Here is a 12,991-nt window from a genome sequence, read left to right on the forward strand (position 1 = left end):
GAATCTCAGTTTAGTTCGCATCGTTGCATTAATAAGTCGACTCTCAAAAAGTTTACAAAAAAATTAAATAAAATGATGGAAAAAATTTGCATAATTTTTGTGTTGGTGCAATTTGCATTTGTTGCAACAGCAAAAGACTGTGATAAAGCTAGATGTCCTATAATTCCCAAACATTATGAAGAAATGGGATGTGAAGCTGTTAAGGATGAAGATGGGTGCTGTGTTAAGAGGTAAATTATAATTTTATGTAAATTTATCTAGTTGGCCTTGACATAGATTTAAGTGATTTTCAAGTTTAAATACAAAATATTCAAATTTTTAATTCAATTTTAAGCCAGTCTTATCATTCAGAACTGTAAGATTCTCGTTTTAATTCGCGATAATTCGCTCGAGTTGACTTTAATGATGCTTTAATTTTTATGTGTTAATTGCCACTTTTTAATGGATTATTAAGTACCTCAGAGATTTAATTAAACAAATTCTAGAATTAAAAGTTATAAATCCGGTAATAATTATTCTACTTTATTGTTTACAAACAAAACGGAACAAATCTTTATATGAGTAATCGCTTTTGATTCGTACAGACGATGAGGTCAAAAGTTGAATTTAAATCGCTTGCGTAATCAAATTAATTTACAATTGTTTGCAAACATTGTGAGGATCATATGATTATTATGAGAATTAATTCAAATTCAAATACTAGACTAAATTTATCATAGCTAGTTAGCTACCTAAGTATTGATATTCCGGGATATTCCTATGAAAATTGACAGAATTTGATCTATCAGCAATTTAGTACTATTTAGTACAAACATCGACAACCCTAACCCTGACCAATACTAACCTATAAGCCAATACACTCTTAGATCACTATTCCAGCGTTAAAACGTCATAACGATATCGAGTTCCCACAATGTCCTCAAACAGCCAAAAATGAGATTTATCACAATACGCCACATAGTCAAGATCCAGCAATCAATCCAAAACACAGCTCCAAATTACAGAAACTTCAAGAAACTTGCCTAACTTAGACTTGTTATCTTGAACTTAACATAGACATCCATTTGACACATCGCATAGCCTACAAATTAATGAATTTATATTAATTTTTGCAATAGAAATTCCCATCATAGCTTGACATTGAATATCAAACAGATAGTAAACTTAAATGATTTATCTCTAACTACTAATTTATGCTAATTTTTAAGGCACATCATACTGAATTTTAATTTTTTTTTTCTTCTTTCTATTTATTCAGTTTTAAGTGTTTAGACATGAAGACGAGAGATGTCAATAAGTGTTATTATAAGGATGAAGTATATGAAATAAGAGAGGACCTTAAAGAGTCACAATTGGCTGGTATGTGCGATGGTAATTGTGTCTGTAGTGAACCGTGGGATGGTCGACCGGCTGAGTTTGTTTGCGCACATATTGAATGTCCAGAATTCTTCCATGGTCCTGATCCATCGAAGAAATGTATAAGACAGTATGATAATGAACATTGTTGTGCTGTTAATACTGTTTGCGGTAAGTATGCACTTGCTGTGCTTATTTAAATGACAATTATTGTCATATCTTCTATTCTGAATAGATGAAGAAACAGCAACATTAAGTAAGTGTGAGTTTGAAGGCAAAACTTACCACGAAGGTCAAAAAATGTATCCAAAGGATCTCTGCTACAGTTGTTTCTGCACAAAAGACTATAACAACACAATTCGCATTGAAGAGAATCCAAGTTGCAAAAGAATTGACTGTGGAATAACGTTAAGGAACACTGGTCGTCTATCAGAAGGATGTATTCCAGTATATTACAAGAAAGAGACTTGCTGCCCAATCGGTTGGCGTTGTCCAGGTGAAAAACATCAAATACCAAATGAAAACTTTAAGAATCTCAGCAACAGCGAACCAACGTGTAAATTCGGCAAGATGGAATTTAATATCGGCGATAAGCTACCATCACCCGATCAAAACTGTCAAGAATGCTTTTGCAGTGTACCACCAATGTTACATTGTATTGAGAAATGTTAGCAGTTCCCATGAATAATTTGAGACGACGTCAACTTGTCTAGTAGAGAAAGAATGACGAAGAAGAAGGAAAAAAAAGGATAACAAATTTAAGTTGTTAGGTAGAAAAGGTTAAGTTAACAATTTCTTAAGAAATATCATCTTTTGTTAAAAAGAACAAAAGAAGAAGCAGCAAAAAAAAGACTTAATTTATTGTGTAAGTTGAAGAAAGGACCTTACACGCCTTCATTCTTAAGAGATTCTTCGCATTCGATTAGGCTATTCACAATTTTTTTGTGCAGATATAAAATTTTTTTTTATAAAAAATTCAATGAAAGAAATTTTCATTCACACTTTGTACAAAAATTGAATTCTTGAAACCACAATGCCAATAAATTATCCTTTTTTTTTATATAAAACTGATATTTCTTATTGTTCCTACCATTTTTTTGACCATTCGATCGATCAAATGTAAGTGAAAGGCAGAAAGTCCTTTTTACGTAAAATTCACAATAAATTGAGAAAGATTCACCACCAAAGACGATTTAATTTCGCTATTGACAATTTTTCTGTGCAAAATTATGACTTAATAGATGTAGAGATGTTATCTGTCTTTGTATTTTGCTAGATTCTCATGAATTGGGATTGGCTGGAATTGATTTGTTTGAAAGAAGTGTCGAAAATGTTTACAATATCGAAGAACACAAAGTAGGCCTTGCTTTGCTCAAAAATGAATGTTTTGAATGATTATTACGATTATTTTAAATTTAAATCTGCTAAATTTCAAATAAATAACTTAAAACTGTATAAAAAGAATTCAATTGACGTAAAAAGCATCATTCTGTTGCATTTTGATTCAAAAATAAACAAAACAATTCCAATTTCAATTAATTTACATGTAAATCGAATCTAATACTGATTTATTGCTTCCTAATGCAATGTAGTTACGTCAAATAGCAACGATACAGTTCTAATAATTAAATTAAAGTAAATTTTTGTTTGTGTTTATTCTTCGAATTCTAAAATTAAACTGAAAATTAGAACAAAAACACGGGGCATGCAACTTATTTAAGTAACAAATTTCAAAATAAATTTAACCGTTGAAATTCAATTTAATTCAATTTATAGATCAAAATGTTAATAGCATTGCATAACATAACCTTCCCACTGCTTAACTGTCAATATCAAATAAATAAATCCCAAAATTCCCGTCGCATCCCAAATAATTCTCAAATTACAATAGAATTTTTCTGTAATAGCCAATTTTTTTTTTGGCAATAAATTTTTTTCACAAAGATTGTCATCTCTATATGAGTAGAGTACAATTTCATATTCTTATACCTTTTATATAGCTGCTATCCATTCACAAAAGGATGAATTGAAGAAAGAGGAGAAAAAAAGTCAACAAGAAAAGAATAAAAATTTCTTCTATTTGCAAAAAATAAAGTAAATATGAAAATTTAACAATGCAATTCCATGCAGGATAGATTTCATATAATTATTACTTGTGATGATCCATTTTAGAGCATCCAAATCTCTCTCTCTCTGTGGTCAGGTTAAATTGCAAATATTTAAACAAACAACAAACAAGAAAAGACACAGTTTTGATGCTCATGGGAAAATAATTTTTTCGTATATGGAATTGGGTTACGAATGCAAACATAATGTACAACAGTGAGTAATAGAACAAACACAACAAGGGGTATTTACTTAACAAATTTATTTCCTCATGCCACCCGTTGAGTGTTTTGCAGTTAGTGATTCTCAAATTGTATAATTCTAATTATCTACACTTAGATTTGAAGACAAATAAGCAAATATTTATGGGTACACAAGGAATACTTTAATTGCATCTAACTTTAAAATTTTAATATATTGCATGAGCTATTAGGTCAAATAAATGTGAATTTACTCAATTGAATAGCAATGTAAATAGAGTCGTCTATTGTCCAATTGAACTAAACGGTCAATATTGCAGTATAGGATATTTTAATGTTAAATTGGTGAGATAATGTGTGATGATACTTAGGTAATAGTTAGTATGCAATTAGTTCCACTGTTGATTGTTTAAAGAGCACGACAAATTTTTGGTGATGTGTTAATTAATTTTTGACTTTTTTTAGAGGGTTTGTTCAAGGTTTTGGTAAGGTTTGCACAGTTTTAAAGAAATTTCAAAGGTTACTAAGAGTATTAATTGACGTAATATAGTGTAAATACTCAGAATCTTACTCGATCGACGCATTTTGAGACGTTGTCCAAATGACAGACAAGAGAATAGAAAAGAGACAAGCAATGGTTGCTTGGTAAACGTTTGTTTTCATTCTTTACGAGGAAAACGCACTTCCGTCGATCTCGAGTGACCACCACTAAATTATGTTGACCTGACTTCAAGTGAAATGTGTATCAACTTCGAACTATTGCAACTGTAGCCACACAACATGATAGAACCATTTCTAGCCATCAATAGACAAGATATTCCTTCTAAAAGAAGACTGCCTCAATACAAACATCGCAGATGTGCAGCTATGATTCTTTATATCATTTCATTGAAAACTCCTATCCAACAACAAGATTACAAAAGATTTCAATTCAATAAATCACATCATCGTACAAAACTCTACCCATAATGCGCGTGGATGAAGGCTTTCCATTCTTTATATCAAAATTTCTGCAAAGATTCTTGTAATTCTGTGCAATTAAATGATTACTTCCTCTCGTCCTTTCAATATCTTCTCAATTGAGACTTTCAAGAATAGCCAAAAATATCTGCAATTGTCCAAGCTACTCAATTGTCACATCAACAACATTGATCAACAAATAAACAAGTTTATTGTCCATGAATTGGCAATAACTTAACAATCATGTACCCTGAATTTACGTTATAAGCCAGTGGCTTATCGGAAGAAAAAAGTTTTCAAAATCGTAAAAAAAGGCTTAATAACGAGTAATGGCTTAGTAGAAAATGTAAACAAATGAAGAAAAAACGAAAATTTTCATTAAAATCTTAAAAATTATTAATTTCTTCTAGTTCTTTTAGATTGTTCATAATGGAATATGTCATTTAAAATCAGAAAATTTATTTTATCTAGTTTAATTAATGACTTTTTGGTAGTGGCTTATTAACGGATACAAAATTTTTCCAGATTCAAATTTCTTTACTAAGCCAGTGGCTTAGTAACGAGTAGTGGCTTATAACGTAAATTCAGGGTAGGTTGCAAAAAAAAAGTTGCAATATTTTGATAAATAAGGAGGATATTAAGGCTAAGAAGCAACTTCCACAGGAAGAACGCCCAAGTTGCTGAATCGATCAATTAGCTTCAATTTCAATTCGACTAAAAAAAGTGCCTTTTTTAAGAATCTAGAAGTTCTTTATTGATTTATCAAAATTTCGAGTCGTGCTTCACATTCAATTGAGGAACAATAAGTATGTATGTATACAATTTTATGACTTCTTACTTCTTTTTTTCATGAAATTTTATTCCCAATTGTTGACTTCTTCATTGTTGCACAAGAATGTACATTCTATCCTACGGTACTTCCGTTCTGCCTGTTCCTTTTTCTATGGAATAAAAAAATAGTCTTTTTTGTCAACAAAAAGGATGTTTTGACAAGAAAAGTGGATCATTACATTCAGTTCCATTATATTTGTTGCTATATCTATTAGGACATTAAATTGAATGCTAAAGGTACAGAATAAATGATCTATCAATCAAAATTTACATCCTTTTTATAGCAAAATGAATCCTTGAGCAGTTTTTTATTATTGAATCTAATATTTGTCATCATAAGGGATGATTGATATCCGCGTAGAATGATGAGAGGAAGATTTAATTCCAATTAATTGAAGTTGTAAGGTATTTTGAGGGCTTCAATGTTGACTTTTCTCATTGAATGAATGGGAAATCTTTGTATTTACAGAAAATCTCAAAAAGAAATGAGGAAGTGACTAAAAAGAAGTTGTTTACTTGTTTTGTAACAATTCATTGACATTTTACCAATTTAACGGATTTTTAAGATTTAAATCTGGACAGTTTTTGAAAATTTGAAAGAAATTTGTGCATTTTACATCGTTCGTGTTTACAAAACTTAAATTCATCATTTCTCTAGGTAAGTGCGTGTTTTAAGGAATCTAGTTGATTTTTACAAGCTGTTAAGAAGTCAAAGAATGTAAAGATAGACATCACAAGTGAATAGCCATCCAGGAAGTCATCAAAATTTACTAAAATTCAATCTCAAACATCCATTTTGTGCACACAACCATAAAGAATCATAAATAATTCAATAAGCCACGAAATCATGTTGAGGTTTTTTTTACATCTGAATAAAAATTTTCTGCAACTGCACTCAACGAAACCGTAAAGACCATGTATCAAATTTTTCAGTTTTTATAAAGTGGGAAAGAAAACCTTCGAATAAAAAATTATTATATTTTCGGTCGAGGGAATGGCGAAGGGTAGTTTATGCTTTTATTGTTATTAATGGCTTCTCATTTCGTATACATAGAACGTATTGCAATGTGGATATTTCAAGTTCCTCTCTTCTCTATTGTTAGGATAAAAATATATAAAAATAAAATAAAATGCAGAAATAAAGAGAGGGAAAGTAAAGTGAAAACAAATGGCAGTTGATGCTCATATACATGATGAAGAGAAAACCATTAACATTCACAGCTATTGCGTTTGCATTTTATTGAATCAAATGCGCCCCTTTATTGAGATTATCATTTCTTGGATTAGTGATTGCCAGATATTTCGCTGGATCTTACTGGATGTTACTGGATCTCACATTTCAATTAATCTACGACACTTAATAAGTAGGAAAACCTAAGTAAACATCCAGAACTCACATATCAGACACTAGGTCGACGTTAGATTGATGCAATGCCACACTATGTCATCCACACTATCAACAAAATCTGGCAATACCACGAAAGTTAAAAATGACAACAACAGTAAGTCAAGCAGCAGCAGCAACCGCACTGATAGAGGAAAAACCACAAAGAACGAATTTCAATTTCATAAAGCATAATATTAAGAGGGTCGACTGGGTATGAATGACTTCGTCTATGAATTATTGAATTATTGCCATTTCATAGGCCACAAACAAAAGACATGATATACATTTGCTCATTTTTTTTTTATTTCACATATTTTATATTCTGGATGAGATGCGTTGAAAGACTAACTGAGGGATGACTTCATCCATACATCCAAAAAATGTTGATTCTTGTCTGTTGCAACAATCTCATATTGCGGCATTTAAATTGTGTGTTTAAGGCGAGATTGTGTGGAAGGGAAAAATCAAATGCTTGCGATGAGAAAAAAAAGGCCTGTGGAAAGGCATTGTCGAGGGTTTTCTTTGCCGTTACACATAAATATTCTTATGGATGAAGAGAGTAAAAATTCATGATTATGCGAAAAACGCAATTTCGCATGACAAGGGGTTGAAGGATTTCCTTTGTTGTGGGTTTTATTGAATTTTCCAAAAGAAATCTCATAAATATGGACGAGAAATTGTTCTGGGGGATGAAATTGTAGATGGAAAATTTATGACATTATTTGTTACTTTATGCTTATGTGTTTTGATTTGTGCATTTTTTTGGGAAACTAGGAGTTTAGTTATTAAAAAATGATGACTCAGCAGAGTTATTGAGTTATTAAATTGTATTTTTTTCAGATTTTATGAGCTTTTGTGATGATTTTGACTAATTCAGGTTAAGTCTAGTCATTTTGTAAACAATTTTTGAAGAGAAGTTCTAAAGGAGCACTGATTAACATTTATTTATGATTCCTAGGATAAAGAAACATTCAAAATGCATTAAAAAAGCACAAAGATTAATTATTACTATTTTAACGGTCATTTTGAATTTAAATATTATTGGAATTTAGTTGTTTTCCCTTCTTTCCTCAAAATTTCAGTCTTTTATTGAACTTTGAAGAATAAACATCAATTTATAGCAAATTTAGATGAATTTCGTACTCAAATCTTTGTTAACAACATTACAAAGGAGCTAATCATTCAAAAACTTACAAATTCAACACATTAATAGTATAACAAGCGTGAAATTCAAAGCAATCTTAGATCAAAATTAAAAATTCACAAAATTATTCTTCAAAACCATAAATTATTGCAGAAAAAATCCAATTCAAAACTCATTGAACTGATTTATATCCATAAATCAACTATCATCCCTTAAAAAATGCAATTTAAATTTTTTTCATCCACAAAAATTTTCTAAAACATTAAAAAATCTTTAATCTCAAATTAGAGAGAAAAAAAATGTTTCGCAATAAATTTTTGCCTCAAAATTCATCGTCTAGAAGACATAAAAGGATATTCCATAATATCGAAGTTCAGCTGCATACATCATGTATCAAAAACAAAGTAACATAACAAACACGATCGAGGATAACAATAGAGAGAAGAAGAAGCAGAGAGAATTCAAGAGGGAGGGTTGGCCTTTCGATTCTTTCATTTTTTTATTATTGTATAGGCTGAATGAGGGTTTCATCGAGGACAAAAAAAAAAGAAATAGAATTTCGTGCCACATACACACAACAACAATGATATTGTAGAGAAAGGGCACAGTGAGGGAAGAAACCTTAAAATAAGGGATGCAAGAACAGATTCTCATTCAGTTTGCAACAAGATATCAAAGTGAAAGGAAGCTTTGCATTAAAAAAATATTTTTTAGTTTTTGAAAAATTTTTTCTTTATTTTTTGTGAAAAAAAAAATTTTGTGGATATAAAAATGACAGCTAAAGCAGCACAACCACCTCAAACATACTCAAGAACAATTTTCAGACCATGGGATACAAAGGCTGAAAAATCACAAAGTGCTAAAATGGATAATAATGTTCAAGTGCCAATAGAAGTGAAAGAGGAACCAGTAAATCGAGCTATGTTTATGAATCCGCTAGTGAATCCAATGATACCTGATTACCTTTATATGCCACCAACACCTCCAGCAGAATATTTACCATTAACACCATTTGATGCTTATTCAATGAGTTTTATGGAACAGGAATATGCTAGAGTTATGGCTGAAGAAGCTCGTGCAAAAATGATGAGCACGAAGAAGCAACGACCAAAGAAATTCAAGTGCCCACATTGTGATGTTGCTAGATTCTCAAATAATGGACAATTGAAGTCACACATCCGAACTCATACTGGCGAACGTCCATTCAAATGTGACACATGCGATAAGACATTCACAAGAAACGAGGAACTCACCAGACATAAGAGAATTCACACAGGATTACGTCCATTCTCATGTCCAACATGCCAAAAGAAATTCGGCCGTCGCGATCATTTGAAAAAGCATATGAAGACACATATGGCATCAGAGAGATACAGCACCGTCTTACTTCCTGTCTATCCTTACGTTTATGGATATTAAGAATTTAGTTTAGATTTAAGGACATTTGTACAAAATAATTAATTAAGTTAACAAGTTGAGACTGTAAATTTTCTATGAACATAGTTAGGATAAATTTATTTTGATAAGAAAGAGAAACTTTATTAAAAATTTAATAAATTTTATATTTTTAAAATGAAAACTTTTGAAATTTCCTATTTTTATTCTTAAATTTTCAGCAAAATTTAAAATTATTGTTTTTAACTTTTCAGATGTTTATGTAATATTGACAATTTTCAAAATTTGGAAATCAACTAATAGCAATTTGTAGATTTATCAAATAAGGAATATATTGCGCCGGCTTGTTTAAGGATATAACTTCATATATTTTGGTGGATTTTTTGGTATTTTTGAAGTATTAACTAAAATTAAACCAATTATTAACGAAAAGTATTAAAAGTATTAAAACTTTAATCTTTGAAATTGAAATTAAAAATAAAAAAATAAAATTTTAAAGTTTAATTTTTAAAATTTCAAAAATGTTAATGTTTGATATTGAAATTTTACAAGTTTAAAAATATCAAATTAAAATTTCAAATATTAAAACTTGAAACTGAAATCTTAAAAATTTGAAAACTGAAATATTCAAAATAAATAATTTGAAGAAGTTCTTAAAAAAATTTGAAAATTTTCTTAAAAGCTATGAAGAATATTTTGTAGACAGAGTGTCGGAGACATGAAGTCTGGGTTTCAATCTTCATTTTCTTTTTGAAGTTGAATGAAATTTCAAAGAAAATTTTGAAAAATAATTCATAAACATTCAAAATAAAATTGAAATGAAAATTAAATTTTTCAATTTGAATTATAAAGAAGTTTTAAATATTTCATATAAGAATATATTTTTTAATGAAATTTCACATTTTTAAATTTAAAAACTAAAATAGCAATATTATTTTAAATTTTAAGCCATTTGGATTATGTTAAAAGAAAGTTATAAGTTTTAAATGCAGAATTTTATTGAATAAGTTGTAATAAAACCCTCAAATAATTGTAAAAATTAAAAATTTATAAGAAACTTTATTTTTAGTCATTAAAAACATTTTGAAAGCAATAATATTAGTTGAAACTTTATTTACAAATTAAAATTGCTAAATTTCTTTTTAAATCTTGATTTAAATTACTGCAAAGTATCAAATACAAAGATTCTATCCTTCACAATTTTCAATTAAATCTGCAAAAACAATAAAAATCCGTAAATTCACTAAAATATTTCTTTAGTGAGTCACAAAACTTTTCCAATTTAATTTAATTAAAACAGCACGAATCCATAATAAAACTAAAGCATTTCCTTCATCATGTCTCACATTGCTAAATAAATTGATTTAAAGAGTTATCCTAGAGGCGTGGTTAAGGATTTGAAGAAACCACGAGGGTTGCATGCATCTTCCATTGTTTATTTCTCGTGCATATTTCGATTCCATTCCCCTAATATAACTATTATGTGTGGTTTGATGCCATTGATTTTTCATTTTTATTTCCTTTTGTGCTGCTTCTTTTTTTGATCCAAAATTGAATTTCTTTTGAAAAGAAAATAGCATCTTTACGGGACCACGAGCTAATGACATTAGAAAGATGTGTCGACGACGACGTTTCTTTTTTCCTCAATTTTTATATCAAGCATGAAACATCTGCTGTCGTTGAATCGTTCCTGGAAATCATTACATTAAATTTTCATTGTCAGCCACAAAAACGATAAAGGAACGAAGCACGAATTAAATAAGCGAGTGGTTTTTGTGGCCTAGGACACAATGGAAAGTCATCAAACAATGGACTTGCTCCTTAAGACGCAACAAAAGACACAAATAAAAATTTTTAAGGACTTTTTCTTTATTTATTGTTAAAATTGTGATCGAGTGGCTTTTGCCATAATCGCGCAAAAATTCATTACACTAACCTAATATCAATCAAATGATACATACAATTGCCTTTTAATTGGAATCAAAATGCCACAAACAATGTCAAAAAAAAAGAAGAGAAATTGTGAAATTTTATGTTAAAAAAAATTGCGTGAAAAATAATAAAAGAAATTATTTTTCCCAAAAAAACTGTCACAAAAAATTTTTGTCCTCAAGATTGATCGATGTGCTGTAACAATTCATGTTAAAGTGTCTTCTCTATTGCTGCCTATTCACCAAAAAAAAAACAATGTTTAAAATAAGATAGAGAAAAATGAGGAAAAAAGGGACGAGGATCGCGATGAGAACAAAGGATAGATAGTTTTTGGATGGAAACAGGTTGAATGGAAATGGATTTTATGTAGCTTATGTTTGTCGGACTGACTGGGTTATGATTAAAAATTGCCAAAAACTGATTTGAGTCCCTTTAGTTACTCAATTCTTCGAGATCCTGTATACTTACAGTTTACAGTGGGGATCAGGAACCACTCCTTTAGTGACACTACTGTCTATAGACTACAAGTGAAGGCTGTTCGCCACATTTCTCTTCAATATAATTCGAAAAAGGACTAGTATTAAAATTCTCCTGCTGAGTCTCGAACCGATGATCGCAGGATCATGTGTATTGCAATAATTAGGTACCAAGGTACTAAACCATTCCACCATTGAGCCACATAGACTCACTAGATGAATTCTGCAATCCTTCTTTAACATAGCTAGATGCGCTTCATGTCCTAACTCAATACCTTCCATACCATCCATTCTATCCACTCGATTTATTAGGAAATTCTTGTAATGATGCACAATGGGATGATTTTGCTCTCTTTCACCTAAAACATTCCACTCATTGTTCCACATAAAAAATTTCACCCAAAAAAAAAATGGTTTGAGTAATAAATCAATTATAAAAGTTCTCAAATGATGCTCGCGTCCTTTTGTTCCTTATTTCATTGATGTTCATTGTGAAATGCAGTGAAAAAAGAGACACTAAAGGTGTGTCTCGTAACCGCGTGTAACATGATCAAAAAACTGATCGATTGAAATAAATTTCGATTCCTTTTTATTGTCGCTTCTTGTTTTGTGTTGTCGCGCGCGTCGATATCGCCTTACAATTTGTCATCATAAGGATTTTACTTTTTTATTCAGAACTTTTCAGATGAAATGTGGCAGTAAATTTTTGTGTCTTTTGAGCTTCTGCCGAACATTCATTTTAATGATTGATTTTCTGCTTCTTTGTAATGAACTTTGGTTTTTTGGCAAGCTATTGTGACTTGTAAATGGAATAATTTATGAATATTCATAACTATTGTCATGGCATTTTTCATGCATGCGAAAAAGGACAGACATGGTCACTTGCAGTTAATATTGTAAAAACGCATTTTTATTGGCACAAATCAAGCAGAAGCTAGCGATAAAGCCAGTTTCAGGCGGCATCTGAGGGAAGCTTTGGTTCACAATTGATCTGTACGGTCAGCAAAGTAAGTAAGAAGATTGATGATATAAAACAGCAATCACAAAATAACGGTCAAAAACCATTTGAAAATTAACGGCCAAAAATTATTTAAATTAGCTTCAATTTGCATTGTCTTCTAGACAGACAGACAAAGTTGCTTTCTCATTTTTACAAAATTAGCTAAAATTCACAAAATATGGTCAAATTGGCATAGCAAAATAA

At 30.3% G+C, this 12,991-nt stretch overlaps 2 protein-coding genes across 2 annotated transcripts; both read left to right on the plus strand.

Moving 5' to 3' along the window:
* LOC139086292 (uncharacterized) lies at positions 1-2,397 on the plus strand. The gene is made up of 3 exons (XM_070634698.1): positions 1-230; positions 1,259-1,527; positions 1,592-2,397. The coding sequence occupies exons 1-3, from the start codon at positions 73-75 to the stop codon at positions 2,026-2,028; spliced, it is 864 nt and encodes a 287-aa protein (XP_070490799.1). The 5' UTR covers positions 1-72; the 3' UTR covers positions 2,029-2,397.
* A 6,387-nt stretch (positions 2,398-8,784) lies between these two features.
* On the plus strand, positions 8,785-9,496 carry LOC139086301 (early growth response factor homolog 1-like). Its single transcript, XM_070634709.1, has one exon. The coding sequence runs from the start codon at positions 8,849-8,851 to the stop codon at positions 9,401-9,403; it is 555 nt and encodes a 184-aa protein (XP_070490810.1). The 5' UTR covers positions 8,785-8,848; the 3' UTR covers positions 9,404-9,496.
* The last annotated feature ends 3,495 nt before the right edge of the window (positions 9,497-12,991 follow it).

Source organism: Chironomus tepperi, unplaced genomic scaffold (genome assembly GCF_022539635.2).
Source record: "Chironomus tepperi strain 1889 unplaced genomic scaffold, CSIRO-AGI_Ctep_v1 contig_85, whole genome shotgun sequence".
NCBI lineage: Eukaryota > Metazoa > Arthropoda > Insecta > Diptera > Chironomidae > Chironomus > Chironomus tepperi.